Source organism: Ornithorhynchus anatinus, chromosome 2, assembly GCF_004115215.2.
Source record: "Ornithorhynchus anatinus isolate Pmale09 chromosome 2, mOrnAna1.pri.v4, whole genome shotgun sequence".
Taxonomy (NCBI): Eukaryota; Metazoa; Chordata; class Mammalia; order Monotremata; family Ornithorhynchidae; genus Ornithorhynchus; species Ornithorhynchus anatinus.
Window position 1 is genome coordinate 46,407,838 of NC_041729.1, and position 25,796 is coordinate 46,433,633.

Here is a 25,796-nt window from a genome sequence, read left to right on the forward strand (position 1 = left end):
TATGTGCCAAGCACTGAACTAAGCACTGGGGGAGATTCGGGACAAGCTGGGGACAATCCCTGTCCCTCCTGGGGCTTACAGCCTCAGGGGGAAGGAGAACAGGTATTGAATCCCCATTTTATAGCAGGAAACTGAGATCCCGAAAAGTGAGGTGACTTGCCCGAAGGCATACGGCAGGTAAATGGAAGGGGCTGGGATTAGAACCCAGGTCCTCTGGCTCCCAGGCCTGTGCTCTTTTCTTTAGGCCATTGTGCTTCCCTAAAATTCAGGAGCATTTTAAATTAGAGGAGTAATGTGGCCTAGTGGTTATCTTGATTCTATTTATTGCCATTGTTCTTGTCTGTCCGTCTCCCCCGATTAGACCGTAAACCCGTCAAAGGGCAGGGACTGTCTCTGTTACCGATTTGTACATTCCAAGCGCTTAGTACAGTGCTCTGCACATAGGAAGCGCTCACTAAATACTACTGAATTGAATAGTGGACAGAGCATGGGCCTGGGAGTCAGAAAGACCTAGGTTCTAATCCTAGTTCTACCATCTGTTGTGTGACCTTGGACAAGTCACTTAATTTCTCTGTGCCTCAATGACCTCATCTGTAAAATGGGGATTAAGACTTTGACCCTCACGGAAGTGTGTCCAACCTAATTAGCTTGCTTAAAAAAAAAATTCAGAGGGGAAGACTGAGCTCCGAGCATAACCTCTAGATCTCCCTCAGAACTGCCTGGAAGGGGACACAGGGCACCTCCCCAGAGAGGGGTCAGCTCAAATGGAACTGGACGGACATCCAGAGTTTGGGAGGGCAAGCCGACCCAAGTCTTGGCTCCATTGCAGAATTCACTGCTCCAGGGCTTCAAGCCTGTGAGCTAGCAGGGATTAAATAGTAGTAAGAATACTTATTTCCCCTCAGGATCACACCAGGAGAGTTTCCAGTCCTCTACCAGTCTCAGCTACGGGAGGGAGAGTCAAACAGAGGCCTACCCATTCCACTTGTGGCTTGAGCAGTGGCTAGTGAGCGGACGGCCATCTGTTACAAGTCAAAACTCACCTGTGCTGGGCAGCAGCGGCTTGAGAATCAAGGGAGGAGACTCAAGTTTCCTGTGCGGAAGAAGGCCCCGGTGAACCGCCTCGGTATTTTTACCAAGAAAACTCTACGGATACGCTACCGGAAAGACTACGGATGGAGAGCGGGGCGTGCTGGGAGAGATGTATCCGTGGAGTCGCTATGGGTCGGAAACGACTCGGGGCCTAAAACGAGAGTAGTACTTATTAAACGCTTACCGCGTGATGGGAGAGTACGTGGGTGGGAATTGAACACGGACCCTGCCCCTCTCGAGGGGCTCACAATCTATATGAAGTATATCGTTACCCAGAAAGCAGTTTTCCAAATCATTTCCTAGTTAAGAGCTTCGGAGAAGCCCCGGTCTCTCCAGGGGTTCAGACTCTTATCCGGAAGCCGCCCTCGCACCGAAAGGGGCTCGGGACATGCGGAGCGTGGGCTGTGATGCTCTTTGAGCGGGGAGGCCGCTGCGGGAACGGAGTCTGGGGTGCCGCCAAGGGCGATTGTTTTGTTTGCTGTTTGTGTTGGTGGAGAATTGCCGTGGGGACGGCGATCTCACGGGTGAAGCTGCCAGGTGCTTTTGAAAATTGCCTCTGGAATGGAGATCCCAGGAACTTGACCATCCCGCCGATCGGGAGACTCGGTCCGAGCTCAGCTACTTTACCTCGGCTTCTAAAGTGCCTGAGTCACAAAGCTGTAACCGTGCATTTCCCTTTCCCCAGAATCAGATATCCTTCCGTGACGGATAATCTCGATTTGGGGCTTTCCCCCCCCCCTTGTCTGTCTCTAGCTTATGTAAATGTGGGCGAAAGGGGCTCGAATCGGAGATATTGGTATTCTTGGGAGTTGTCCTTTTCCGAAACCAGTTCTCTAGCAGCTGCTCTGGCGAGGCCTGAGTCTGGGTTTTCTGAATTGAATATAAGGGTGTGGGAGGGAAAGGCGCATAACCCATCTGTGAATGGAATGCGCCTCTTGGAACGGGCCTCGTGGCAGCGCAGAAGGAAGCAGAGAGGGAGCAGCGCATCGCACAAGAGAACGGACTGCAGACAAAGGCGCTGGATGGGACCGAGAGCCTTTCTCCTCCAGGTACGATTTGCGGTCATTTAAAATCTCCGCATCCCCGGCTTGGAGTTCAAGCTGCTGAGAGTGATTGGTTTGAGGTCTTTGGTGATCGAAGTGGGAGAGGCTCGGCTGCCCCGGGGGAGACACAGACCTGCTAGGTGGCTGACCCGGGGTTTGACTTCGGCTGTTCTTCTTTTAAACGCTTTATAATTGTCTTCTTTGCGAAAGGGGCTCCCGGCCTTAATCCCCATTTTACAGAGGAAGATAACTGAGGCCCAGAGAAGTTAAATGATTTGCCCGAGGTCACGCAGCAGACAAGTAACAGAGAAAGGTTTGGTCCCCAGGTCTTCTGACTCCCAGGCCCGTGCTCTTCCCACTAGGCCATGCTGCGCCTCCGTGGGGGCGTTGACTAGGGAGTGACTCTCTGGGCGCTCTTTTCACTGAGAACCGGGCGTGGTGTTTGAGGAGAAAAGACAGGGATGGAGCTGTGCCAGGTTGGCTCAAGGAAGTCTGCCTCACCACTCCGGGATCAGCGGGCAGACCGTGATCTGTATGCGGTCGAAGCCCCCAACCCCCACGGCCGACTCCAAACCCCGGCGTCTCAAGGGCAAAACCCGAGCCCGGGCACGGACTGCTTGTCAGAGCCCGCTGCCCGCTCCCGTCTCACAGAATCTGCCGAGTTAGCGTGTGCTAGCGGTGCCCACCCGGGGGCCAAAGAAGGGATGAGAATGGCTTCAGATCACTTTATTTCACCTCCCGCAGCATCTTTAGGGCAGCGGCGTAAGGCAGCAGGGGAAAGCGATTGCTGTGAAACAGCTAAGGCGCTTCAGAACAGACGGGCACCTCCCAGGTCATCCTTGATCCCCATCATCCCCAGGCCGGGTAAGGATCCGTGCGCACTGTAAAGAACAGGAAGAATTGGTCAGGTTTTAGGATTTGGGGGAACGGCAAACTATTGTAATGTCCTGAGCAGTCCGGAGTCGGGGTGTGGAGAGGAACGAGAGAGACACGGAGAGACCATCAATACAAATCGGCATTCATTAATCCAGGTGTGAAGACCTGGAACTAGAGGTCTTCCAATAAATCCTTTCATGGATTTTTGGAGCTGGTGTAGGGCTGGCGTTTGATACTCCTGGCTCCCTGAGTTAAACCTAGCACAGTGATAGGGACTCCAATGTTCACAGTAAAACCGGAAAATTTAGGGTGACCGTTTACTAAGGAGTAGAAGGTGGCTCTTTGGAACTAGCTAAGATGGCTGCCTTCTGGCCTGGGATGGGGCAGCACCCATCCTGTGATTGAGGACCCTCTGCATCTGCCGTTGGGTTGCGTCGCCGCTGCTCCTGCCCTCGGGGGCTCCGGAATTAGAGCGCGTTTGTCGGTGGTCCCGGCAGCTTACTGACTCTCTCTCTGCTCCTCAGATTAGGCCCTCTGGCTGAAAGCAGAGCCGACCTCGGCTGCAGGGGGAGCCGACGGCCTTGGGGCGAATTGGCTGTTTGCAGCGGGGGCGGGAAGGGAGAGGGGAGAGCAGTTAAAATCGTCCGGGGCCTTGGGAGGGGAGAGCCAGGGGGCCCCCCCAAGAAACCCCGTAGGTGGGTTTAGAAGTTCTAATGGACTTCCCCGCTCTCCTAAGGCCCGCCTTTCCCTGCCTTGGGGCTGCCGGAGTTCTGAAGTGGCCGGGCTGAGGCGTGACCGTATTCGCCCCCTGCCCGGGCCACCGGCCAGGTCTCATGGAACAGGACGGCTGCCTGGGGCCCGTGGACGAGCCCACCTCTCCTCCTGGACCCTTGGGGAGAGTCTCGCTGCAGCCTTTAAGTCCTTTTAGCACTTGCTTTCTGGTTGCTTGCAGGCCTCTCTCTCTCTCCTGCGGCTTTCCAAACCCACCAGGCTGTTTAAAGTAGGACATGATTCAGCCTGCCTTTATTTTTTAAACGTCACCACTTAACACCTGTCCCTCCTTTCGGCGTGTCATCCGAGTCCCCGGAGCGAGCGGCAGGAACTATTATTAGCGGGTGGGCCCAGAGCGCTGCCTCGCCCGGGCTTCTGTGACCACCACTGAATCTCTGCCCCTACGTGAGTCCTGATTAGCTCGCGTATCTATCCCGGCGCTTAGAACGGCGCCTGCCGTACAGCGAGTACTTAACGATCGCCATAAAAAATAATAATAATTAAAAAAACTCGGAGCCTAAGCCGAGCGCAGTGCTCCGCACACAGTAAGCACTCAATAAATGCCATTAATGACGACAGCTGGGTCAGGGCCACGCTCTGGCGAAGGCCCCCTGGGGCCGGCTCGCTTCGACGCTGGCCGGTTGGCTCTAGCTTCTCCCCAGGCAGCGGCATTTTACCTGTTCACCCCGGGCAGGAGGATGACGCAGAGAGTGCTGGGGCGCAGGCTCTCGTGTAGGCTTTTAATCCTCCGGTCTAAATGGCGGGTGACTTTCTTCAGGTCTTCTCCCTGTGGGAACCAGAAGCCTGGCGTCACCACCCAAAACAGGGGTCGGGGCTGGCGGGGAGACGGGGGTGTAGGTTCTCACCCGCGCTCTGACCCTTCCTTCTTTTGCAGACCTCCCCCGGTAGTTGTGGGCGTCAGTGAAGGCTCGAGACCGGGCCCTGGACGTCCCTCCTTCAACCCTCGGTGCTCACCCCTTTCGGCATATCGGGCCATCTCCCGCACGCCCCGCCGGCACCTTACGGGTAACGGACCGCCTCTTCTCTCTCGCCCCGACCCTCCCCGGTTCTTCCCGATTCCAAACTTGCGATTTTAGGATCATCTGTGACTCCTCTCCCCTGCCCCTCACATCCAATCAGCTTTTGCTCTGCCATTTCTTCTTCGCTTTGATTTCCCGGCTCCACCCTCCTTGTCCCACTGCCCACCCCCCTGCCCCGGGTAGGAGTTGGTGACTGGGTAGGACGGGCCCCAGGGCCTTCTGGAAAACCGCGTTGCAGCACTCGGCGGAGTCCCTGCCGGCCACTAGACAAAGAAAGCCACAGATCGTTGGTGTTTCCCAGGGAGAATGTGGCTCCGGTGGGGGGAAAGCATGGTAAGGAGGGAGAGTGGCTTAATATGCTCTCTGCATGGGGTTGAGAAAGATGGTGACTGGGAAATAGATTTCCCAATGGGGGGCGGAGGTGGAAGCTGAGCCCAGGGGCTGAAGCGCTGGATGATTCACCTCTCTCTGAACAATGGCTCTCCAACATTTTAGCCCATGCACCCCTCCCCCTATTCTTCCTCAGAAAAACTAATTTCCATGTGGTTTAGAAGGGCAGGGTGAAAAGAATTCTTCCCCCTTGTCGATTTCCTAACCGATACTAAGAAGAGTGGAGCGGAAGGAAGTCGCTGTGGGCAGGGATCGGGTCTGTTATAGTGTACTCTCTCAAGCGCTTAGTGCAGTGCTCGGCACACACTAAATGCTCGATAAACGCCACTGATTGATCGACTGATTGAGGGAAGGAGGCCAGCTCTGCTGAGAGGGTATGCGGTGGTGTCCCCCCAGATCGCGTCCATTCCCCGCTCTTCACGCTTCTCTTCAACAGGGCCGTCTGCTGCGTTTTTACTTCAGCTGTTGTCTGCGCGGGAAGCGTTTCGTCTGCCCACTCCTTGAGTTTCTCCTCTAAGCCTTGCTTCTCCCTCCGTCACCCTCCTCGGTTCCCTACGGTGGCTTGCGATGCCACTGCGAGGAGGCCGAGGAAGGTGGTCTTTCCCTTTCTTTTCCCGGTCCGGGGGCCGGGAAGTCGCAGATAGCGTTTTGACCTTGAGAGGGCGGGGGCGCGGACCGCGGACCGGGGACCCCTCCCCGGGCGGGACACTCCACTCACCGAGGCAGGCTGCGACTCCGAAGCCCGGGAGGGGAGGCTGGGGTCCGACGGATCTCTGGGCCGCTGTCGGGCCCACTCGTGGAGGTGGCTCGGAGTCAGAGCTTTCCGGCACTTCAGCCCCCGACGCCGCCCGGTCCCTCTCTTCAAGACGTCCAGGGCGTCCCGGGCGCTCGCCGGGGTTCCGAACCCTAAAGGCCAACAGACCCCACCCGTGCTGGGTCGGCGGTCTCCCGGGGGGGCGAGCAGCCCCGGTGCTGCACTCGCCCCTGGGAGGGAGATGGTCCCCGGCGACGAGAGAAGCTGGGGCTGCTCCGCCGGCCCAGCCCGCTCTCCCTTTGGCTGCGGGACCCGGTGACCGGTGTGCCCGCCCCACCTGCACGGCTGCCGAATGTTTCGGTCCTGATGGTCAGCAGGCACACTGGGTTCAGCACAGCTTGGTTCTGCCCGGCCCCGGGGTCTAGTGAGGGGAAGGTGCGCGTTGAATCTTCGGGGAGGAAGAGACCTTGACACCCGAGTCTTTTTTATTTTTAATGATATTTGTTATGCACTTACTCTGTGCTAGGCACTGTACCAAGCGCAAGGGTAGATACCAGCTAATTAGGTTGGACTTAGTCCGTGTCCCACGTGGGGCTTCCAGTCTTCATCCCCATTTTACAGATGAGGTTAATGAGGCAGAGAGAAGGTAAGTTGACTCGCCCAAGGTGACACAGAAGACCAGCGGCGGAGCCGGGATTGGAACCCAGGTCCTTCTGACCCCCAGGCCCGCGCTCTATCCACTGGGCTATTCCGCTTCTCTCAAAGCTAGGTGACTGTTGCGTTGGCTCCGTGATCAGCTTTACCTTTCAGGGGGCCTGAGGAGTCAGAGCTACAGCAGCTTCAGCGTGGGTGGACCGTGTCCGGCCCCTGCCGCCGGCTCCGGGGAAGCCTGCCCCGCCACCCCCTTCCCTTTCTCTTCGAGAAGAGGCAGCTGGACGTTCCGGCAACCTCCGGCAGACAGAGGTACCTGTTCTCGACACCTCTCACGTGACCTCTCTGACTGGGAACGTCAAAAAGAGCCGCGGCTCTGCGTTAACTCGACTTCGACCCATCCATCGGATACCAGTGAGCGCTCACTGTGTGCAGTGTACTGTATTAAGCACTCGATCCCCGTACTCCGTCCAATCCGGCTATCTTGTACCTACCTCGACACTCAGAGTGCTCTGACCCAGAGCCGACACGCAGTAAATACTATCATTAGTAGTATTACTTTACTCACTAGCCCTGGGGTCAAAATCACGTCTCACACACATCGATTTGTTCTCTACAGCCCTCCATTTTAAACCCCGCTCCACGTCAGCAGAAGCGTCAGGGGCATCGAGACGGTTATCTGGAAACAGGTAAAAGCTACCATCGCTATCTCCAACTCTCAAGACTTAAACACCCGGTCGATATTATTTGTTGAGCGCTCACTTTGGGCAGAGCGCTGTACTAAGTGCGTGCGAGAGTACGATCGTTAGACAGGAACCCTGCCCTCAAGAGAAGCAGCGTCGCCTAGCGGATAGAGCACGGGCCCAGGAGTCAGAAGGACCCGGGTTCTAATCCCTGCTCTGCCACTTGTCTGCCGTGCCCCTTTGGGCAAGTCAATTTACCTACTCTGTGCCTGTTACCTTATCTGTAAAATGGGGATTAAGAGTGTGAGCCCCATAGTGGGATAAAGGACTGTGTCCACACTGATTAGCTTGTATCCACCCCAACGCTTGGTACAGCGTGGCGTAGTGGAAAGAGCACGGGCTTGGGAGTCAGAGGTCGTGGGTTCTAGTCCCAGCTCTGCCACTTGTCCGCTGTGTGACTATGGGCAAGTCACTTCACTTCTCTGTGCCTCAGTTACCTCATCTGTAAAATGGGGATTAAGACGGTAAGCCCCACGTGGGACAATCTGATAACCTTGTATCTATCCCAGTGCTTGGAACGGTGCTCGGCCCATAGTAAGCACTTAACAAATACCATTATTATTACGGCGCCTAACCAAGGTAAATGCTTAACAAATAACATATTAAAAAAGATAGGGGGGAAGACAGATCCTATATTATATTATATTATAAATTCCAAGCAGGAGAAGCAACCGACCATAAAGATCTGAACAGAAGTGTTGACGGGGTGGACTGAAGACCTAAATAAATACGACGTGCTCCGGGAGTCGAGCGCGGGGATGACGGGGTGAGGGGATGAGAGATTGACAGACTTACTTAGGAAGCAATAGCCACGGTTACGTCCGCTTTCTCGATCCACGGGCAAGAAGACGGCTTTCAGATCGGGCAAGAGGCTGAACTGCTCATGTATGGCCTCTTCGGTGAGGGTCTTGTTGAGGCCGGAAACGTACAGGGCCTCTTGGTTCTCGAGATCGCCCTCCAGCTTCCTCAGCATGGTGTCAACATCGAGGGTCAGCTCCTGGATGGGTCTCAGAACCTGGGGGGGACAAGAATTGTTTGTCCTTACTTGCAAAGCTGAAGAGAAACCCAAGCTGACCCTAGCTAGCTGACTTGAGTCTATAACAGCCTTGGGAATTCCTTTTTGGGAAAGCATGGAATTCAAGTCTCCCTCTCACTAAAAGACTCCATTTCCCTCCTCTTGTTCCTCTCTGAGCTCCTCACAGGGGCTGCAGACCCCCACTCCCTTCATTTCCTCCGCATGACCCTCTTCCTGAACCCCCATAGGAACTCTGACCCGTCCCCAGCCCCGAGCCCACTCTCTCCAGGGTCAGCCGTGATTCTCTTCCGCCTGGGCTCAAGGGGCCTCCTCGATTCTGATCCTCCTCGGCCTCTTGGCTGCTTTTGACGCTCCAGCTCCTTCTCTCCCTTGGTTTCAGCTACCTGTTCTACGTGAGTGCCTCCCAGATCTCTCCTCGGCCCCAACCACTACTTCGTAGCCTCCTTTTTCCTCCTGCCTCCAGAGCATCGCCGGGTGGACGATATAGACGCAAAAATGGAACTTATCTTCCCTCCTAAGCCTCTTAGCGAGCACAGCTGACAACACCACCACCCTCCCTGCTCCAGACCCTTACAACCTCAGTGTCATCTTTGGCTCATCTTCTCCCTGTACTTTCGGGCTGACTTTAAATCAGACCGGTTTTTCTTCCACGGTATTTCTTGGATCGGCTCCTTCCTATGGACCCTGAAAGCCACCAGCCTGGTTCAAGCCCCTGCCGCTTCCCGGAAGCATCGCTGAATGAGTCTCCTTACCGCCTGCCGAGACCTACGTAATTCCTGAAGCTGACAGTTCTACGACTGGGTTGGTACTTCTTGCCCCGCCCCTGTTTTAGAAACTTCCTGAGAGTCCCTAGCTGTTTCGCCCCGCACCGAGGAACCCCATTTCTACCTCAGTCTCCTTCATTTACGTCTCTGTCTCGGCCCTGGGGCCGTTCCGGGATTGGTCCCGGCAGGGTCCTGGCTGATTAAGGGAAGCTCCAGAAGGCAGCTCGACCTGCTGACAGAGAAGGTCCAGGTGCCGGTCTTGGGGCCCGTGTGCCACCTACCTTGATTCTGGCCCCTTCGATAAAAGTTCCATCGATGGTTTCCACGGCCAGCTGGGCAGCCTCCAGCACTTCAAACTGGATGCACGCGTACGGCTGCAGAGGGGAAAGACGACAGCACGGTGAGCTGCGACCAGCCGCCCCAGCTCTGGGCTGTCTGCCCTTCCCTCTCACCCCGTGAGAAAGAACCCATGAGACCTTGCTACTTTCATTCAATAGTATTTATTGAGCGCTTACTATGCGCAGTGCACTGTACTAAGCGCTTGGAATGTACAATTCAGCAACAGATAGAGACAATCCCCGCCCATTGATGGGCTTACAGTCTAATCGGGGGAGACAGACAAAAACAATAGCAGTAAATAGAATCAAGGGGATGTACACCTCATTAACAAAATAAATAGGGTAATACAAATATATACTCTCCTGCTACAGTCCAGCCCCCACACTTTGCTCCTCTAATGCTCCCCCTCTCACTGTACTTCGATCTGACCGCCGACCTCTCGCCCATGACCACAGTCTGGAACGCCCTCCCTCCTCCTATCTCCCCCAGCTTCGAAGCCTTTTTTGAAGGCGCATCTCCTCCAAGAAAGCCTTCCCTGACTATGCCCTCCTTTCCTCCTTTCCCAGTCCCTTCTGAGTCACCCTGCCTTGCTCCCTTTATTCATCGCCCCCTCCCAGCATTTGTGTACATATCTGTAATTTTTTTTAATCTATATTAATAATAACGTTGGTATTTGTTAAGCGCTTACTATGTGCCGAGCACTGTTCTAAGCGCTGGGGTAGACACAGGGGCATCAGGCTGTCCCACGTGGGGCTCACAGTCTTAATCCCCATTTTACAGATGAGGTAACTGAGGCACAGAGAAGTCAAGTGACTTGCCCACAGTCACACAGCAAAGTGACAGAGCTGGGATTCGAACTCATGACCTCTGACTTCAAAGCCCGTGCTCTTTCCACTGAGCCACGCTGCTTCTCTTAATGCCTGTCTCCCCCTGTAGATTGTAAACTTGCTGTGGGCAGGGAACATGTCTGTCATATTGTTATACTGTACACTCCCAAGGCCTTAGTACAGTGCTCTGCACACAGTAAGCGCTCATTAAATATGACTGACTGACTGACCGCCTGACCGAATGACTCAGACTGTCGTGGCTTCCCCTGGCTCTCCCGAGCCTGCATGGCTTTGGGGGCTCTGATTTTTGGGGCAGCCATGTGAGCAAGCCCGGCTGGGCTACCAATTTGACTTCTGGTTTGATTCCAGGGAAACAGCATGGCCGAGCGGACAGAGAGCGGGCTAGGAATTCAGAGGAACTGGGTTCTAATCCCGGCTCCGCCGCTTGTCTGCTGTGTGACCTCGGGCAAGTCACTTCACTTCTCTGGGCCTCAGTCACCTCATCTGTAAACTGAGGGTGAAGACTGTGAGCCCCACGTGGGACTGTGTCCAACCCCATCCCCTGGCATCTGCACCAGTGCTTAGTACGGTGTCTGGCACATAGTAAGCGGTTAACGAATACCACCGTGATTATTTTTCCTTCTGCTTATCCGGGCTATCCCCCCACTGGGATGGGACAATCCCTGTTCTGAAACCCCTGCATTAAGTCCCGTCTAACCCACGGTCTTTATCCCTGCCTCCCGGTCCTGATGGACTGCCCTTCTCTAGCCTCGTTTACCTGATAAGTTTCAGGAACCGTCCGTATCGATCGAATCGGGCCGCAGCTCTGGAACAGCTTCTTCAGAGCCCGGAGGCTGATGCCGATCCTAAAAGGTCCCGCGTAAACTGTAGACATCGCTACCAACTTGGCTCTCATCTGTGGAAACAAACGGAGCGAGCAGGGGTTAGAGGAGGCGGGAGAGACAACAATTCAACTTACGAGACGCGGTACTTTCGGAACCCACCCAAACACTGTTTCGTATTCTCAGATTTCATCTCCCAAAACGTTTGAGTTGGCCCACCAGACTGTGTTACCTTCTCGTTCATGTCTGCGGCGACCTTAGGGAGCAGGGGCTCAGTCCCCAGCGAGAACTGAATTACGCTGAAGGGAGACAAAGGCACCCGCTCTCTGGCTTCCTGAAGAACCTGGAGGGAAACATGTTAACAGAGCAGAGATGAGCAGACTGTAAGCTCGCTGTAGGCAGGGAGCTCTGTTCTACTGAACTCTCCCAAGTTGTCAGTTCAGTGCTCTGCACACAGTAAGCACTCAGTAACTAACCACTGATTGACGGGTAGGAAACCGGGAATCCTGTTCTGCTGCCAAAAATGAACCTTGTGGCTTTTATCACGATCGTTTCTATACTGACGCAGGAGGCCGAGGAGCTGGAGAAGGGCCCACGTCTGTGCCTGACCTGATTATCTTGGTTCTGTCCCAGCACTTAGTACACAGTAAGCACTTGCCAAAGACAATTATCATTACTATTTTTGTTGCAATTTCTCCTGCAGGAACTCAGGAGAAACAGATGGAAGGAGTTCCGGCCCGAGAACCTGAGCAGAGGGACTGATTGATTGATTGTGGTGCCAACTCGCCCTCTCTCATCCTTGACGGCCACGTTCCCGCTGGGGCACGGACTACCGTGGGCAAGGAGGTGGGTGAGCTTCTGTTCTTCTAACAATTGGTGGAGTCTCAAACAAGATTTTGCACTGAAATTAAATCTCTGAGGCTTGCCAAATTGATGCAAATTATTGGCACGGGCGCTGGCGGGGGCACTTTTCTTGCTTAACTTCCAAAAAAGTAAGACACACGCAATGCGGTGTCATTACTACGGCTCTCTTTTGAAGGCTCATGGGCTCAACGCGGGCTTGCTCTAGGGGTTCCACGTTAAGGGGACTGCAGTGTCAGCTGAATTTGAAAGATCAGAGAAGTAGTGGGGCAGAATTTCCTTGGACGGCAAAGACTGCAGGTCTCTTACCTCTTGATTGGAAGAGCAAATCACACTCTTGGGAGAGCTGGGAGAAGTGAGTTTATTCCCATCTTTCTTCCCGGTGAGCAGGAGATATTTTCGACCGACGGGGTCTAAATCCCTGAGAGAGGAAGGAATGGGCACTTGTGGGAGACGCCGCCATCACCAGTGATAATCGACTCTTCAGATTCATTTAAAGAGGGGCAGGACAAAAGGGAGCCCCCGCCCCACTTCCCTTCAAAGGTCCAAACGTCTACTGGCCCATGTTAGATCAGCCGCCAAACACCCGACCGGAAAGGCGGGTTCAGAGATATCGCAACTCTCCTCCTTGAGAGGGAAGATGGACTCGTTTTGGGACAACTCGAGGCATGAACTGCCCCCGTGCTTCCCTGAGCCAGGACAAGAAAAGGTCCCACTGGGTTTAGAAGGCCACGGTGACGCTCAGTACAGTGCCTGGCACATAGGAAGCACTTAAAGCCATTAAAAGGAAGGCAGGGAAACGGGCAGGTGATTACCTTGGATCCTGCTGCTGGGTTAGTCCTGCTTGGGGTTCTGACTGTGCCTGGAACCCGTTGGGAGGTGACGACAAAGTGGTTTTCTGCTCAGGGCTCGCAAATGGCCTTTGGGGTGTAAGGCAGATGTCCAGCTTCAGCTCGGCGATCTTTAATGGAGAAAAGGCGGGTGAACGACGGTTTCCCAAGTGTCTCTTTCCAGATTTAGCGAACTCAACTCAAAAGCTGACCCAGTGTATCTTCCTACTAATTCAGATTTGGTCGTTTCCCAAAGGTTAATACACTTCTGAAACCTACCATCTTGATTTTCTACGGCAGCACTGTCCTCAGAGCTTTCTCACCAATACCCCCGAGAGACGGGGAGAGATAGGTATTATTATCCCCATTTTGCTGATGAGGAGACTGAGGCTTAGGTGGAATGACTTGCTTGTGGCTTGGGACTCTTCCCTAAACTTGTGCTCTTTCTATTAGAATGTGCTGCTTTCTTGAATATTCAATGGTCAATGGAAGTGTTTTGGGTTGCTTAGCTAGGAACAATAATTCATCACAAAAGATCCATCTTTTAGGTGTGAACAGGAAGTGGCAAAACGAGGCTAAATGAAAGAAGAATAGCAGTTTCGACTCGTTATTTGTTAGGGCGGGGATCCTGTCTACCTACTCTTCTAAGTGCTTAGAACAATGAGAAGCAGAGGATTCCTTGAGGGCGAAAAAGCCCTGAAGGAGAGAAATGTTTTCAAATTTCAAACCCGGTTTAAAATAAAAGAGACTTGCAGCAAGAGGCAAGTAAGAGGCCTAAAGCCACACACGATATTTAAAAAAAGCATCTCAGTGAGCACTTGCGTGGGCCAAGTGCCTAGTTCAGTGCTCTACATACAGTAAACGCTCAATAAATACCATTGACTGATGCACATCCACACCCACCCCGCTAAAGTATTCAAAGGCACAAACCTTCCTGGGGCCATGCTTGATAAAATACTGGGCCAGTTCAAGGGCGGTGACGGCATCTTCGGTGGAATCGTGCCCTACCCTTTCAGGACTCTGTATTTCCTTCCTAAAAAGGGTCAGAAGGCGGGAGAGGTTTCAGTGAACTACTTCTCTCTCCGTGGCACAAGACAGGGACTGTGTCCAACCCGATTTACTTGCTATCCACCCCGGCGCTTAGTACGATGCCTGGCACACAGTAAGCACTTAACAAATACCACAGTTATTATCAGCAATTTGGAAGAATGGATCCAGGTTTCTCTTGGTGGGCTCTGACCATCTACGCTGTTGATCAGAAAAGGCGCAGTAAGGGGACGGAGCCTATCCTGTCAGTCCTCCCAGGGCATTCTGGAAAGGCGCCCACCCTCCCAGTCCAACTGTTAATTTCACGCACCCGCAGAAGCAGCGGGAGGGAACATTCTTCCCCCTTCCTGAATTCTGCCACATTAGGGAGCTGTCGGGGGAGAAAAGAGGCAGAGGGGGCCAAAATGCCAGGAACGTCGTCCTACTCTCCAAACCGCGCGTGCCCAATGAGCCTCCACCACAATTCCGGGGGTCGAAGCCCTCCAGGAAGTCTTTCCCGACTACTCTCTCTCATCCCCCCCCCCCCCGACTACTGCATCACCCTCTTCCCAATGGCACAGTATGTACTTAAGGTCTCTTCCGTCCCCCTACCTCTAATTGATTGTAGCGAATGTCTCCCCGGCTAGATTGGAAGCTTCTCGAGGGCAGGGATCGTGTCTACCTACGCTATTACACAGTAAGCTCAATAAATACCGACTGATTGATTGCAGAATAGGACCCCATGTGCTTGTCTGCCATTTCATCTTTCCTTCCCATTAAATCAGTGCCCCTGCCTCTCCCGTGGGACTTAATCTATGAGGTTGTTTAATGCTTTAAGTTATTTCTGAGCATAGATTCTAAAACAGGAACTACAGGAAATTAAGCCACGTCTTTCCAAAGAACTATAAAAGGCAGAGCTGATTCCTCTGCCCTGACCCTGCTGCCAAGACAAGGAATTTCATTTTAGCTTCAAATAAAAATAGAAATATGCTTGGGCATGAATGCAGGTGTTAAAATGGATTTCCATCACACACACACATCCCCACCCCCAATCTCCACGCCCCCCCAGTAGTAAACTTACCCTAAAACAGCTTGGGCTAAGAACTTGAGCTTGAATCTTCGTCCAAATTCTCTTACATAAAGCAACGAAGTATCGATCACGTTGGGATGAATCATCTGCAGAGAGAAAGGAACGGTGACCATCTTCCTGGAGCAGCAGACGATGACCGGGGAACCAATTAAGGTGGGCCTGGCCTTAAAAAACCAGATCCTTGAGAGGCTACGCACCTGGAGAGCTTTGAGATCCACATTTAAAGAGTGGCCCACTAATACCGCGTCACGTGGAAGAAGACTCTTCAACTTCCTCTGGACATCTTTTAGTTTTGTTTTCACTGGTCGGAGCGTATCCCTTGTGATGCCCGAGAACCTCCGAATTGAAAGCAAAATGACGAGAGATCATTAATTCAATTCACTAATTAATTTAGCCGTCCCGGGAAATCATTTCATACGAGAACAATTTCTAAATCAGCACGTGTATGTTTACAGACTCCCAGCCTGCCACATTTGGAGAGATGTATATCCTGAACATGCAGCCCTAAACTTTCCCTCCTACACGGGGGAAAAAAATAGATTTTCCTTCTTGTGGTATATTAAGCCTTTAGACCAACTTATAAAAGCAGGGTAAGAAAGAGCAGCCTTATTTGAATGCCAAATTACCAGACTGACAAGGGTTTTATTAGACAGAAAATCCTATCTGCTTGCCAGTTACCAGATAATGATGATGATTAGGAAGGAAGTCAGCAATCTTCTGCTGGCATGAGGTCAAAAGCAGATTACAGAGGAGAAAGGCCAAGAGTTTTACACATCAGAGAATCCAACTGACACGGACACTCAGTAAAAATCTGCCCTAAAAAGCCCGTTCACCTGGAAAGGAGAGGGAGAGTGGGGGTGTCAAACGGAAGCTGAGGGGCGTTCTCCAGAAAGATGTGGAAGTCTTTCTGTCCACAGATAATACACTCTTCCTGTGATTAGACAGGGAAAAGGAGGTTGATGGTACTCTTTGGTCCCGGGTTTGGGAAGCAGCATGGCCCAGTGGATAGAGCACAGGCCCGGGAAAGACCTAATCCCGACTCCACCGTTCATCTGCTGCGGGCCCTTGGGCAATCACCTCTCTATCGCTAGCGGCGTGGCACGGTGGAGAGAGCAGGGGCCTGGGAGTCAGAAGGACCTGGTTTCTAATCCAGGCTCCGCCACTTGCCTGCTGCTAGGCGACCTAGCGCAAGTCACTTGTCTTCTCTGGGCCTCAGTTACCTCCTCTGTAAAATGGGGGCTAAGACTGTGAGCCCCAAGTGGGACACTGGACTGTGTCCAACCTTGTATCTACCCCCGGCACTTGTTAGTGTTAAGTAAGTGCTTAACGAATAGCATAAGAAAGCCTTGGGCGAGACACTTATCTTTTCTGTGACTCAGTTCCCTCGTATGCAAAGTAGGGATTCAGTGCTTGCTCTCCCTCCTACTTAAGGGACAGGGACTGGACCAACCTGATTAACCTGCATCTACCCCAGCGCTCGAAACGGTGCGTGGCACATAGTAAGTGCTTAACGACAAGAGAAGCAGCGTGGCTTAGTGGAAAGAGCACGGTCTTGGGAGTCGGAGGACACGGGTTCTAATCCCAGCTCTGCCACATGTCTGCTGTGTGACCTCGGGCAAGTCACTTCACTTCTCTGTGCCTCAGTTACCTCATCTGTAAAATGGGGATTAAAAGTGTGAGCCCCACCATGGGACAACCCGATTACCCTGTATCTACCCCCAGTGCTCAGAACAGTGCTTGGCACATAGTAAGCGCTTAACAAATACCGCAATTATCACTATTAGTATTATTAAGAAATAGCATCATTATTATTATTCTCCCGAAGCATTTCACTGGACAAACGGTAACCTCACGGGCACGGAACGAACGCCGAACGGCTAAATACCTGGTGAGGTAGTTGAGGATGGGATTGTCGGGCTTCACAAGTTCGTCCAGAAGGCAGCAACCGTCCGCTCGCACCAACGAGACACGGGTGAGCTCGCTCCCCGTCGTCGTAAGGCACTGAAAGACAGCGGACCCAGTCGGGTGGGCCGCCCCCATCGCAAGACCCCGACCCCCAATCACCTCAGGAATGCCCACCGTGAGTCGGGGGTGCTGGATTGAAGCTGGCTGATTAGAGGGGAAGCTCCAAGTGGGTCTGGTGCTCCCTGGGCACAGTGCCCTCAGTGGGCGAGCAGTAAAAGCTCCGACTGTTACTATGACTACAATAAATCTCTCTCAAACTCCTTCCAATACTGATCAATACTGAAGCAGCGTGGCTCAGTGGAAAGAGCTCGGGCTCGGGAGTCAGAGGTCAGCTGTGTGACCCTGGGCAAGTCACTTCACTTCTCTGGGCCTCAGTTCCCTCGCGTATCAAATAGGGATGAAGGCTGTTAGCCCTACGTGGGACGACCTGATGACCTTGTATCTCCCCCAGCGCTTAGAACAGTGCTTGGCACATAGTAAGCGCTTAACAAATACCAACATCATCTTCATCATTTACACTTCCAGACATCAAAAAGCCACCCACCCACCACCACCTCGATCGCAGAAAAACCCAATGACTAGAATAAGTTTGGGCTGCCCAGCCCATGGCTGCTGTGTCACCTTGGACAAACCACTTGACTTCTCTGTACCTCGGTTACATCGTCTGTAAAACAGTCTGGATGATGAGGGTATTTGTTAAGCGCTTACTATGTGCCAAGCACTCTTCTAAGCACTGAACGCTGTTCTAAGCACCGTGCGCCCGTTGGTGGGTAGGGATTGTCTCTATTTGTTGCTGAATTGTACTTTCCAAGGGCTCAGTACAGTGCTCTGCGCACAGTAAGTGCTCAATAAATACGACTGAATGAATGAATGGGGATTGAGACTGTGAACCCTATGCAGGACAGAGACTGTGTCCAACCCAATCTACTTGTATCCACCCCAGCGCTTAGTACGGTGCTTGGCACACAGTAAGTGCTTAATCAATACCATAGTTATTATAATGTGAAGCAGATGACCGGATCTGATGGCCCCGCCGCTCCAATGACCCCCGTGGCCATAAGGGACAAGCTGAGCCCTAAAATTCAGGCAGGAGATGAGCGAGACTATAGCTAAAAAAAAAAAACCCCATCTCGGTCTGGGTCCCAGCTGAGATCCTTTGCTAGGGCAGAAGGTGTTAGATGAGCAAGAAAGCGTAGGGGGACACGGGGACCTATTCTCCCCCCTCTACATCGCCCGAAAGGTTGTCGACATGAACTGAGTTGATGTGTCCACAGCAGACCGTATGATCTTTATTCTGAGATTGCGTGGGCCAAGCCTCCCTTATGGCTCATATTTCCTACTGAAAGTCAGTCAGTGAGTCAACCGTATTTACGGAGCGCTTACGGTGTGCTGAGCACTGTACTAAGTGCTTGGGAGAAAAATAATACTAATAATAATTACGGTCTTTGTTAAGCACTTACTATGTGCCAGGCACTGTTCTAAGCACTGGGGTGAATACAAGATAATTGAGTTGGACACAGTCCCTGTCCCACACGGGAACTGAGTCACGGAGAAATGACTTGCCCAAGATCACACAGCAGACAAGTGGCGGAGCGGGGATTAGAACCAATTACCCGCTCACTCCTATGCCTCTGCTCTATCCACTAGGCCACGCTGCCTATCCACTACAATATAACAATAAAGAGACACATTCCCTGCCCATAACAAACTTACAGTCTAGAGGTTCTCAAAGCTCATCAGATTTTTCCCCACTCAAATCTCCAGGTCTACTGGCTGCTTCCATTTTCTATCCCATTCAATCAAATACCAGACCAGACTGGCTTTGCTTCCTGCTTCCTAAAACAATGGAAATGAACACCCCCGTAGGTGGAACTAAGCTTCCACCTGAAGGAAGCGCCCGGAGGAAAGTGGAATGAAATGAACTACGAACGGAAACAGCCGTAACCTAAAGTAGCTTTTAGCTTAGGTGCTATGTAAGCAATGCCATTATGCAAGGAATGAAATGAAAAAAATTTTTGCTCCTCTTCCATTGTATCGTCTTTTCCTAGTGATTTCTATTTTCCTGAAACGACGTTGCTAATCGTGATCGCCTAACCCTCTACCGTCAGCTAGCCATGACACTGACAAAACACACCACCTACGCATGAAACTACAATGCACTCTAAGAATTACTGTGGGTCAAATTTCTGCTCATCATTTTCTGATCCTCAGAGGTTCACAGCCGGTAGGATAGAGGAGCTTTGAAGAGAAAATCTTATCTACAGAACACGAGGTATAATAGGGAACTAAGTCACATTAAGCCTCTCCCCTAGCTCTTCGCAAGAGAACTAATTACATGTGCTTACGCACACGGAGGAGGAAGGAAGCTGGGTTAATTTTTCTGCCCTTGCTGGACCCCTCCAGATCTGTTTTCCTTCTCTGTTTAAGATTTTAAAACTCTCAGCGGTATTTGCCTTCCACAAAACTTTTAGTAGGGACACTTAATATGTACAGTTCTCAAATACAGTATTTCCAAATTGTATTTTCAATGTTTGAACATTTTGCAAGAAATGGCTTGAAACAGTTGTTCGAGGGAATGCATCTGGTGCCCAAGATGAATCTTCTAAGTACTCTCTCCCTCCTATCTTACCTGGATCATCTCCTATCTCAACCCGGCCCAGACAGCTCCTCTGAAATCATCTTACTCTCTGTACCTCAGTCTCCCCGTCTTTCCGCTGACCCCTAGGCCAAGTCCTCCCTGTGGCCCAGGGCTCCCCCCGCTTCATATCTAACACACCACCACTGTCCCCATCTTCAAAGTCCCACTACTATCCTATTGCCTCCAAGAGACCATCCTTAAATAACCCCTCATTTCCCCACCCCCTAGTTGCCCTCTTGAGCCCTTGGATACCCACCTTGGATACCCCACAGTCGTCATGTACTTATCCTTACACTTTGTGTTCTCCTAACTCTGCATCAGACAAAAACTCCTCACCATTAGCTTTTAAAGCACTCTTCCACCTTGCCTCCTCCTACCTCACCTCGCTACTTTCCTCCTACAACCCAGCCCGCACACTCTGCTCCTCTAGTGCTAACCTCCTCACCGTGTCTCGCTCTTGCCTGTCTCGCCGCTCGTCCCTGGCTCACGTCCTGCCTCTGGCCTGGAATGCCCTCTCCACCTCAAATCTGACAATTACTCTCCCCATCTTCAAAGGCTTATTGAAGGAACATCTCCTCCAAGAGGCCTTCCTTAAGTCCTGCTTTCCTCTTCTCCCACTCCCTTCTGTGCTGCCCTGACTTGCTCCCTTGGTTCTTCCTCTCCAGTCCCACAGCACTTCTGTACAAATCTGTCATTTATTTATTCATATTAATGTCTATCTCCCCGCCTCTAGATTGTAAACTCTTTGTGGGCAGGGAATGTGTTTATTGGTATACTGTACTTTCCCAAGCGCTTAGTACAGTGCTCCGCACACAGTAAGCGGTCAATAAATACGACAATGTATGAATGAATATAATTTATTTTAACCCCTGTCCCCCACACCGGACTGTAAGCTCCTTGAGGAAGGGATAGTATCTACCACGGTTCTTGTATTATACTCTCCCAAGTGCTTAACACAGTGTTCTGCGCACAGTGAGCGCTCGATAAGTACCACTGACTGACTGACACCAGCAATACAACTCCCCTTCAACAGAATCTGCGGATTACAGCTATTTCCGTGCCTCCTTTTTCAGCGGTGACGAGAGGCGTTTCATACCATTTCACAGTCCAGTCCAAAGACGGGGCTGTTGTTGGTTATCTGGCCAACACATTCCGTGGGAACGAAGTTTTCACAGCCATCAGAACCTAGGGAAGAACATAAAGACGCCTGAGTACGAACGAGAGACGCGCTGTTCGGGAGGTATTTCATACTCGCTCAGAGAAATCAGAGGCCGAGACAATTTCGCAAGGAAATTGCCAACTGTGTCACACAGCAGGAGTTTCCCAAATGAGTTCCTCTTCCTTTGTCTCCAGGTTTGAAAACTCACCTGAAGCAGTCTACTCTGCTCAATTTCTCAAATGAGTTCTTCTCTCACACATTCTTTAAGAATGAAACGCACATTACGAAACCCCGAGTTCTCCCATAACCTCTGGCAAGCAGTGTGGCCTAGTGGAAGTCGGAAGGACCCGGGTTCTAATCCTGGCTCCGCCACTTATCTGCTGTGTGACCGTGGGCATGTTATTTAATTCTCTAAGTAATCCTCACCTGTAAAATGACAATTAAGACTAGGAGTCCCACGTGAGATACGGACGGTGTCCAACCTGAGTAGCTTTTATCTACCCCAGTGCTTAGTAGTGCCTGGCACGTAGTAAGTGCTTAACAAATACTATTTTTTTTAAAAAATCACATTATGGTAACAATCAAAAGGGATGGATGGTTTGAAGACTCCACCATGACTGACAGCCCCTCATACAAATTCCTGAAGTTACTGTGATGTCCACCACAGGCAGAATCCTTCACCCCCTTGTCACTCATGCCGTTGTGTTGTATCAAACACCGGAAGGCTACAAAACACCAAGTCACACAAAGTACAGGACCGTACCAATGTAGACTGTAAGCTCGTTGTGGGCAGGCAATACGTCTGTTATGTTGTTACTCTCTCGAGCGTTTAGTACAGTGCTTTGCACACAATAAGAGCTCAATAAATACGGTTGAATGAGTGAACGAATGCCGTTAGGCACAGTTAAGCTGAGGCAGAGGTTAGAGAAGCCTGGTAGCATCACTCCCCCTCTCCCTTCCCATCGCCTCAGCACCGTACTCGTCCGCTCAACTGTATATATTTTCATTACCCTATTTATTTTGTTAATGAAATGTACATCGCCTTGATTCTATTTATTTGCTATTGTTATAATGAGATGTTCATCCCTGTGATTCTATTTATTGCCATTGTTCTTGTCTGTCCGTCTCCCCCGATTAGACTGTAAGCCCGTGAAAGGGCAGGGACTGTCTCTATCTGTTATTGATTTGTTCATTCCAAGCGCTTAGTACAGTGCTCTGCACATAGTGAGGGCTCAATAAATACTATTGAATGAATCACTCCTTGACAGATATGGGGTAGTGGAGAGACCACGGGCCTGTAAGTCAGTCAGAAGGAACCGGGTTTTAATCCCAGCTCTGCCACTTGTCAGCTGTGTGACCTTGGGCAAGTCGCTGCACTTCTCTGAGCCTCAGTTGCCTCATCTGTAAAACTGGGGATTAAGATAGTGAGCCCCATGTGGGACAAGGATGGCGTCCAATCTGATTAGCTTGGAGTCACCCCAGGGACTAGTCCAGTGCATGACACATAGTAAGTGGTGCAGTGTGGCTCAGTGGAAAGAGCCCGGGCTTGGGAGTCAGAGATCATGGGTTCGAATCCCGGCTCTGCCACTTGTCAGATGTGTGACTGTGGGCAAGTCACTTAACTCCTCTGTGCCTCAGTTATCTCATCTGTAAAAGTGGGTTTAAGACTGTGAGCCTCATGTGGGGCAACCTGACTACCCTGTATCTACCCCAGTGCTTAGAACAGTGCTCTGCACATAGTAAGCACTTAATACCAACTTTATTATTATTATTATATCCTGTGCGTGTGCCCATCGGTTTCTTCCTCTAGACAGTTTAGTTCACCAGCGCTTAGAACAGTGCTCTGTACATAGTAAGCGCTTAACAAATACCATCATTATTATTCACTGTGGGAGAGGAACAGGCCTATCGACTGTTGTATCATAATCTCCCAAGCGCTTATATGCAGTCCTCTGCACGCAGCAAGCGCTCAATAAGTACCAGAAAGTACCCAATCTGCTCACGTCCTGACTTGTGAATCGCGTCAGAGCCTATTCACGCCGGGAAAAGAACGCTCCTTAATTCTTCCATCAAGCTATGGCCAGGTATTGAAAACACATGTTAGAGCGGTACAGATTGCACTCATGCCTTATTCGGTACTGTGCGGGTGTGTGTAACCATTTCTCCCACCATCGCATCAAAGTCTACCCAGAAAAGCATTTGGTGTTGCAAGAATGTTCCTGGATTCCTCTATGGCGCTCCAGGAATAACTGAGCAGCGTGGCTTAGTGGAAAGAAGATGCGTTTGGGAGTCAGAGGTCGTGGGTTCTAAGTCTGGCTCCGCCACTTATCAGCTGGGTGACTTTAGGCAAGTCACTTAACTTCTCTGTACTTCAGTTACCTCATCTGCAAAATGGGGATTAAGACCGTGAGCCCCACGTGGGACAACCTTGGATCTACCCCAGTGCTTAGAACAGTGCTTGGCACATAGTAAGCACTTAAAAAATGCCATCGTTACTATGATTATTATTATTAAAAGCGCTACTGCAACAGAGAGGGCCGGGGCGGTTGGCGACCAGGGCGGTTGGTTAAAGACACGTGTCGAAAACTGGAATGAGTGGGACTTGCTGAGATTTTTACAGCCCTGTCAATACAACGCATCGCAACCCACACCAACCTTGGAGAGGAAAGTCAAATTTTCTCATCTCTTCTTCCGAGAGAAGGCACTCGGTGAGGCCAACGTTGTCATACCCGTATTTCTGGATGATGGGATCGTTCTGCAGGTCTCCGCTGGCTTGTGCGGCGGGCCGTGATGCCTCTAGCGAAAACAATATAACGACGGGGGTTATCGCCCTGGACAGGTGGGCACAGAACAAATCAAGCGACAGACTGAAATGGCTTCCACCTTCACGGAATTAAATGCGATAGGCATCTCAGGGCCCCAGAGGGTGGCCGAGGGGGAAGGGAATCAGGCGGTGGTTGGAAAAGCCTGAAATGCAGTCTGTCAAGAAGCTGACCGCAGGCCGACGTTAGAATTCCCAAGGCACAGCTAGTCGTCTCCCGCTCTAAGGGCATTCATCCTGTCTGCCCAGTACCATCTCCGCTAATGATAAGTCAGGGCGTGCCACAGGTCTAGACCAAAAATGTTATTTTCTTCAGCAATGCTCGCTTCAAAAAGACACGTTTGGCAGATGAGTCTTTTGGTATTTTTTAAAAAGGCCTCGAGAACCTGCATCTCTGCTGTGAGAGTACTGACCGTGGCTGCCATCTGAGGCTGAAATGGAGCTCCAGCTAAGTGTTGTAGGATAAGAGTGGTTGCTGCTTCCTGGAAAAGGGAGTGTTTTGATAAAGGGATTGGAGCAATTAGAGTCCCGAGGCGAAAGCCTGAGAGCGCTCCCCAAAATAGGCTTACTAGCCTCGAAGAGAAGTTGACGGCTCTAACCCAAAGACATGTTTTCCTTAAAAATGGGCAGAGGGATACTCTTGGCCAACCCCCTACTGTCATTCACTCAAAGCAGCCCCACCTTCTTTGTCCCACTGAATGCCAAATTCAAGATATTTTCCCATTTTAGGATAAGTCGAGACAATTTTCCTACTCCCCACTGTGTATGCCACATTTTTAACACTAGGGCTAGGAATGGGAACATCATTACCAAAAAAAAAAACATGATATTTCCCGGTTCTAACCTACTGCTAACCACTCTCTCCCCTCTTCGGGACTGCTCAAGATTCCCGTCGAGAAGCCTCCCCAGAATAACCCCATCTGGTTCTCATCACTCCATTGTGGATATATATCTGTTCAACCCTAGTTGATTAAGGATAAGGTTAAAGAAGCCATTGCTTTACTATATAATTTTATCTGCGTGTCCCCCCTTTAAATTCTTCCAGAGCCGAATAATTATAAGTACTAAAATTACGATATTTACTAAAGGTTTCTCCGAGCTAAGTGTTGGGGGTAGATGTAGGATAACCAGATCACATCTAGCCCTTTCCCCACGACCTAGGAGGTCGTAAACCTCTCATGCTTAGTACAGTGCTCTCCTGCCTGGGCTCTCAATTCGGATTGATGTCATATTTAATCCTAATTCTACCACTGGTTTGGTAAATCCCAGCCCCACCGAAAGGGTGACTGTGTCAAAATGAAGCTAACAATCCGGGACAGTCTTAAAAGCACACAAAGATGGAAAAGTGATGTGGAAACACAACAGTTCTAAAAAGCCTCAGCACTGAAATTCTTCAATATCCTACTTTAGTCTTAGAATTTAACTCCTTTTAATAAGGTTTTCCTTAAAGGAAAGCAAAGAGACATTTTTAGAATCTATATCCCCCTGAAAGTGACCCAAAATGACGTGATTTGATGTATGCCGTTTCCTCTCTGTAGAAAACTTTACTTGCAAACATTTTGTTCACAAGCCTAATCAACAAACGACTACGGAGAGGAACCACTCATTGACGTTCATACCTTCTGCCGCGCTGAGATGATCCTTATTCGTTCTCATTTTTTCTCCAACCCTTTGATCCAGCTGCATCCCAATCACGTCTGCCAGGAAATCTGCCGAAGGAGGTGGCAAACGGAATCTCTATAAAATCATAAAATCGGTTTTTACAAAGGTTCTCTGAAAAGGAACAATGGGGTATCAAAAAAGTTGTCCCCGTAGCACCCCATTAATTTGCTAAACTGCAGCACTTGTGGTGATGCCCTAAAACTGAAAATTCCTAACTACACCTAGACCGCATCCAAAAGGCCCAGGAACTGGAAACTTTATGTTCTGAAATCTGGCTTTGGGTCTGACAGTTTGGGAAACTGAGGGCACTGTCTGTGATTTACTCTTCCTTTTCAATGGCGTTGACAAGGACCCATCAACACCACCTCTGCTCTTTCATGAGGAGCTAACATTTTAGACAAGGTGTAAATACACTCCCTGTGGGATGGGCGAGCCACTGGCATGTTAAGAAAAAGGTGAGCAAAGCAGGCTATTAAGAAAAACCACCATTTCCCCCAGGACTCACCCACTGACTACACCCTCAACTGTCCCCAAATCATTTCAGAAAGCCTACCATCACTGCCTTCTAAATGAAAG

At 51.0% G+C, this 25,796-nt stretch overlaps 1 protein-coding gene and 1 long non-coding RNA gene across 4 annotated transcripts in view; one reads left to right on the forward strand and one right to left on the reverse strand.

The window, feature by feature from the left end:
* The first annotated feature begins 1,458 nt into the window (after positions 1-1,458).
* On the forward strand, positions 1,459-15,176 carry LOC114808186. The gene is made up of 3 exons (XR_005659750.1): positions 1,459-2,141; positions 11,872-12,014; positions 15,029-15,176. It is a non-coding gene; the product is annotated as an uncharacterized LOC114808186 (long non-coding RNA).
* REXO5 (RNA exonuclease 5) overlaps positions 2,847-25,796 on the reverse strand; it is a 37,988-nt gene continuing 15,038 nt past the window's right edge. For 2 of the 3 annotated variants that reach the window (XM_007657573.2, XM_039911095.1), the window contains 16 exons: positions 25,178-25,295; positions 23,393-23,533; positions 20,675-20,763; positions 16,861-16,976; positions 15,173-15,311; positions 14,967-15,061; positions 13,790-13,892; positions 12,845-12,990; positions 12,339-12,450; positions 11,401-11,511; positions 11,105-11,242; positions 9,442-9,534; positions 8,156-8,375; positions 5,931-6,118; positions 4,460-4,569; positions 2,847-3,016 (listed from right to left, as the gene is read on the reverse strand). In XM_007657573.2, coding sequence (XP_007655763.2) covers positions 2,944-3,016; positions 4,460-4,569; positions 5,931-6,118; positions 8,156-8,375; positions 9,442-9,534; positions 11,105-11,242; positions 11,401-11,511; positions 12,339-12,450; positions 12,845-12,990; positions 13,790-13,892; positions 14,967-15,061; positions 15,173-15,311; positions 16,861-16,976; positions 20,675-20,763; positions 23,393-23,533; positions 25,178-25,295 — 1,992 coding nt within the window. In that variant the 3' untranslated portion in view covers positions 2,847-2,943. The remainder of the gene's footprint in view (positions 3,017-4,459; positions 4,570-5,930; positions 6,119-8,155; positions 8,376-9,441; positions 9,535-11,104; positions 11,243-11,400; positions 11,512-12,338; positions 12,451-12,844; positions 12,991-13,789; positions 13,893-14,966; positions 15,062-15,172; positions 15,312-16,860; positions 16,977-20,674; positions 20,764-23,392; positions 23,534-25,177; positions 25,296-25,796) is intronic. The other variant, XM_039911096.1, reaches the window with a different exon arrangement.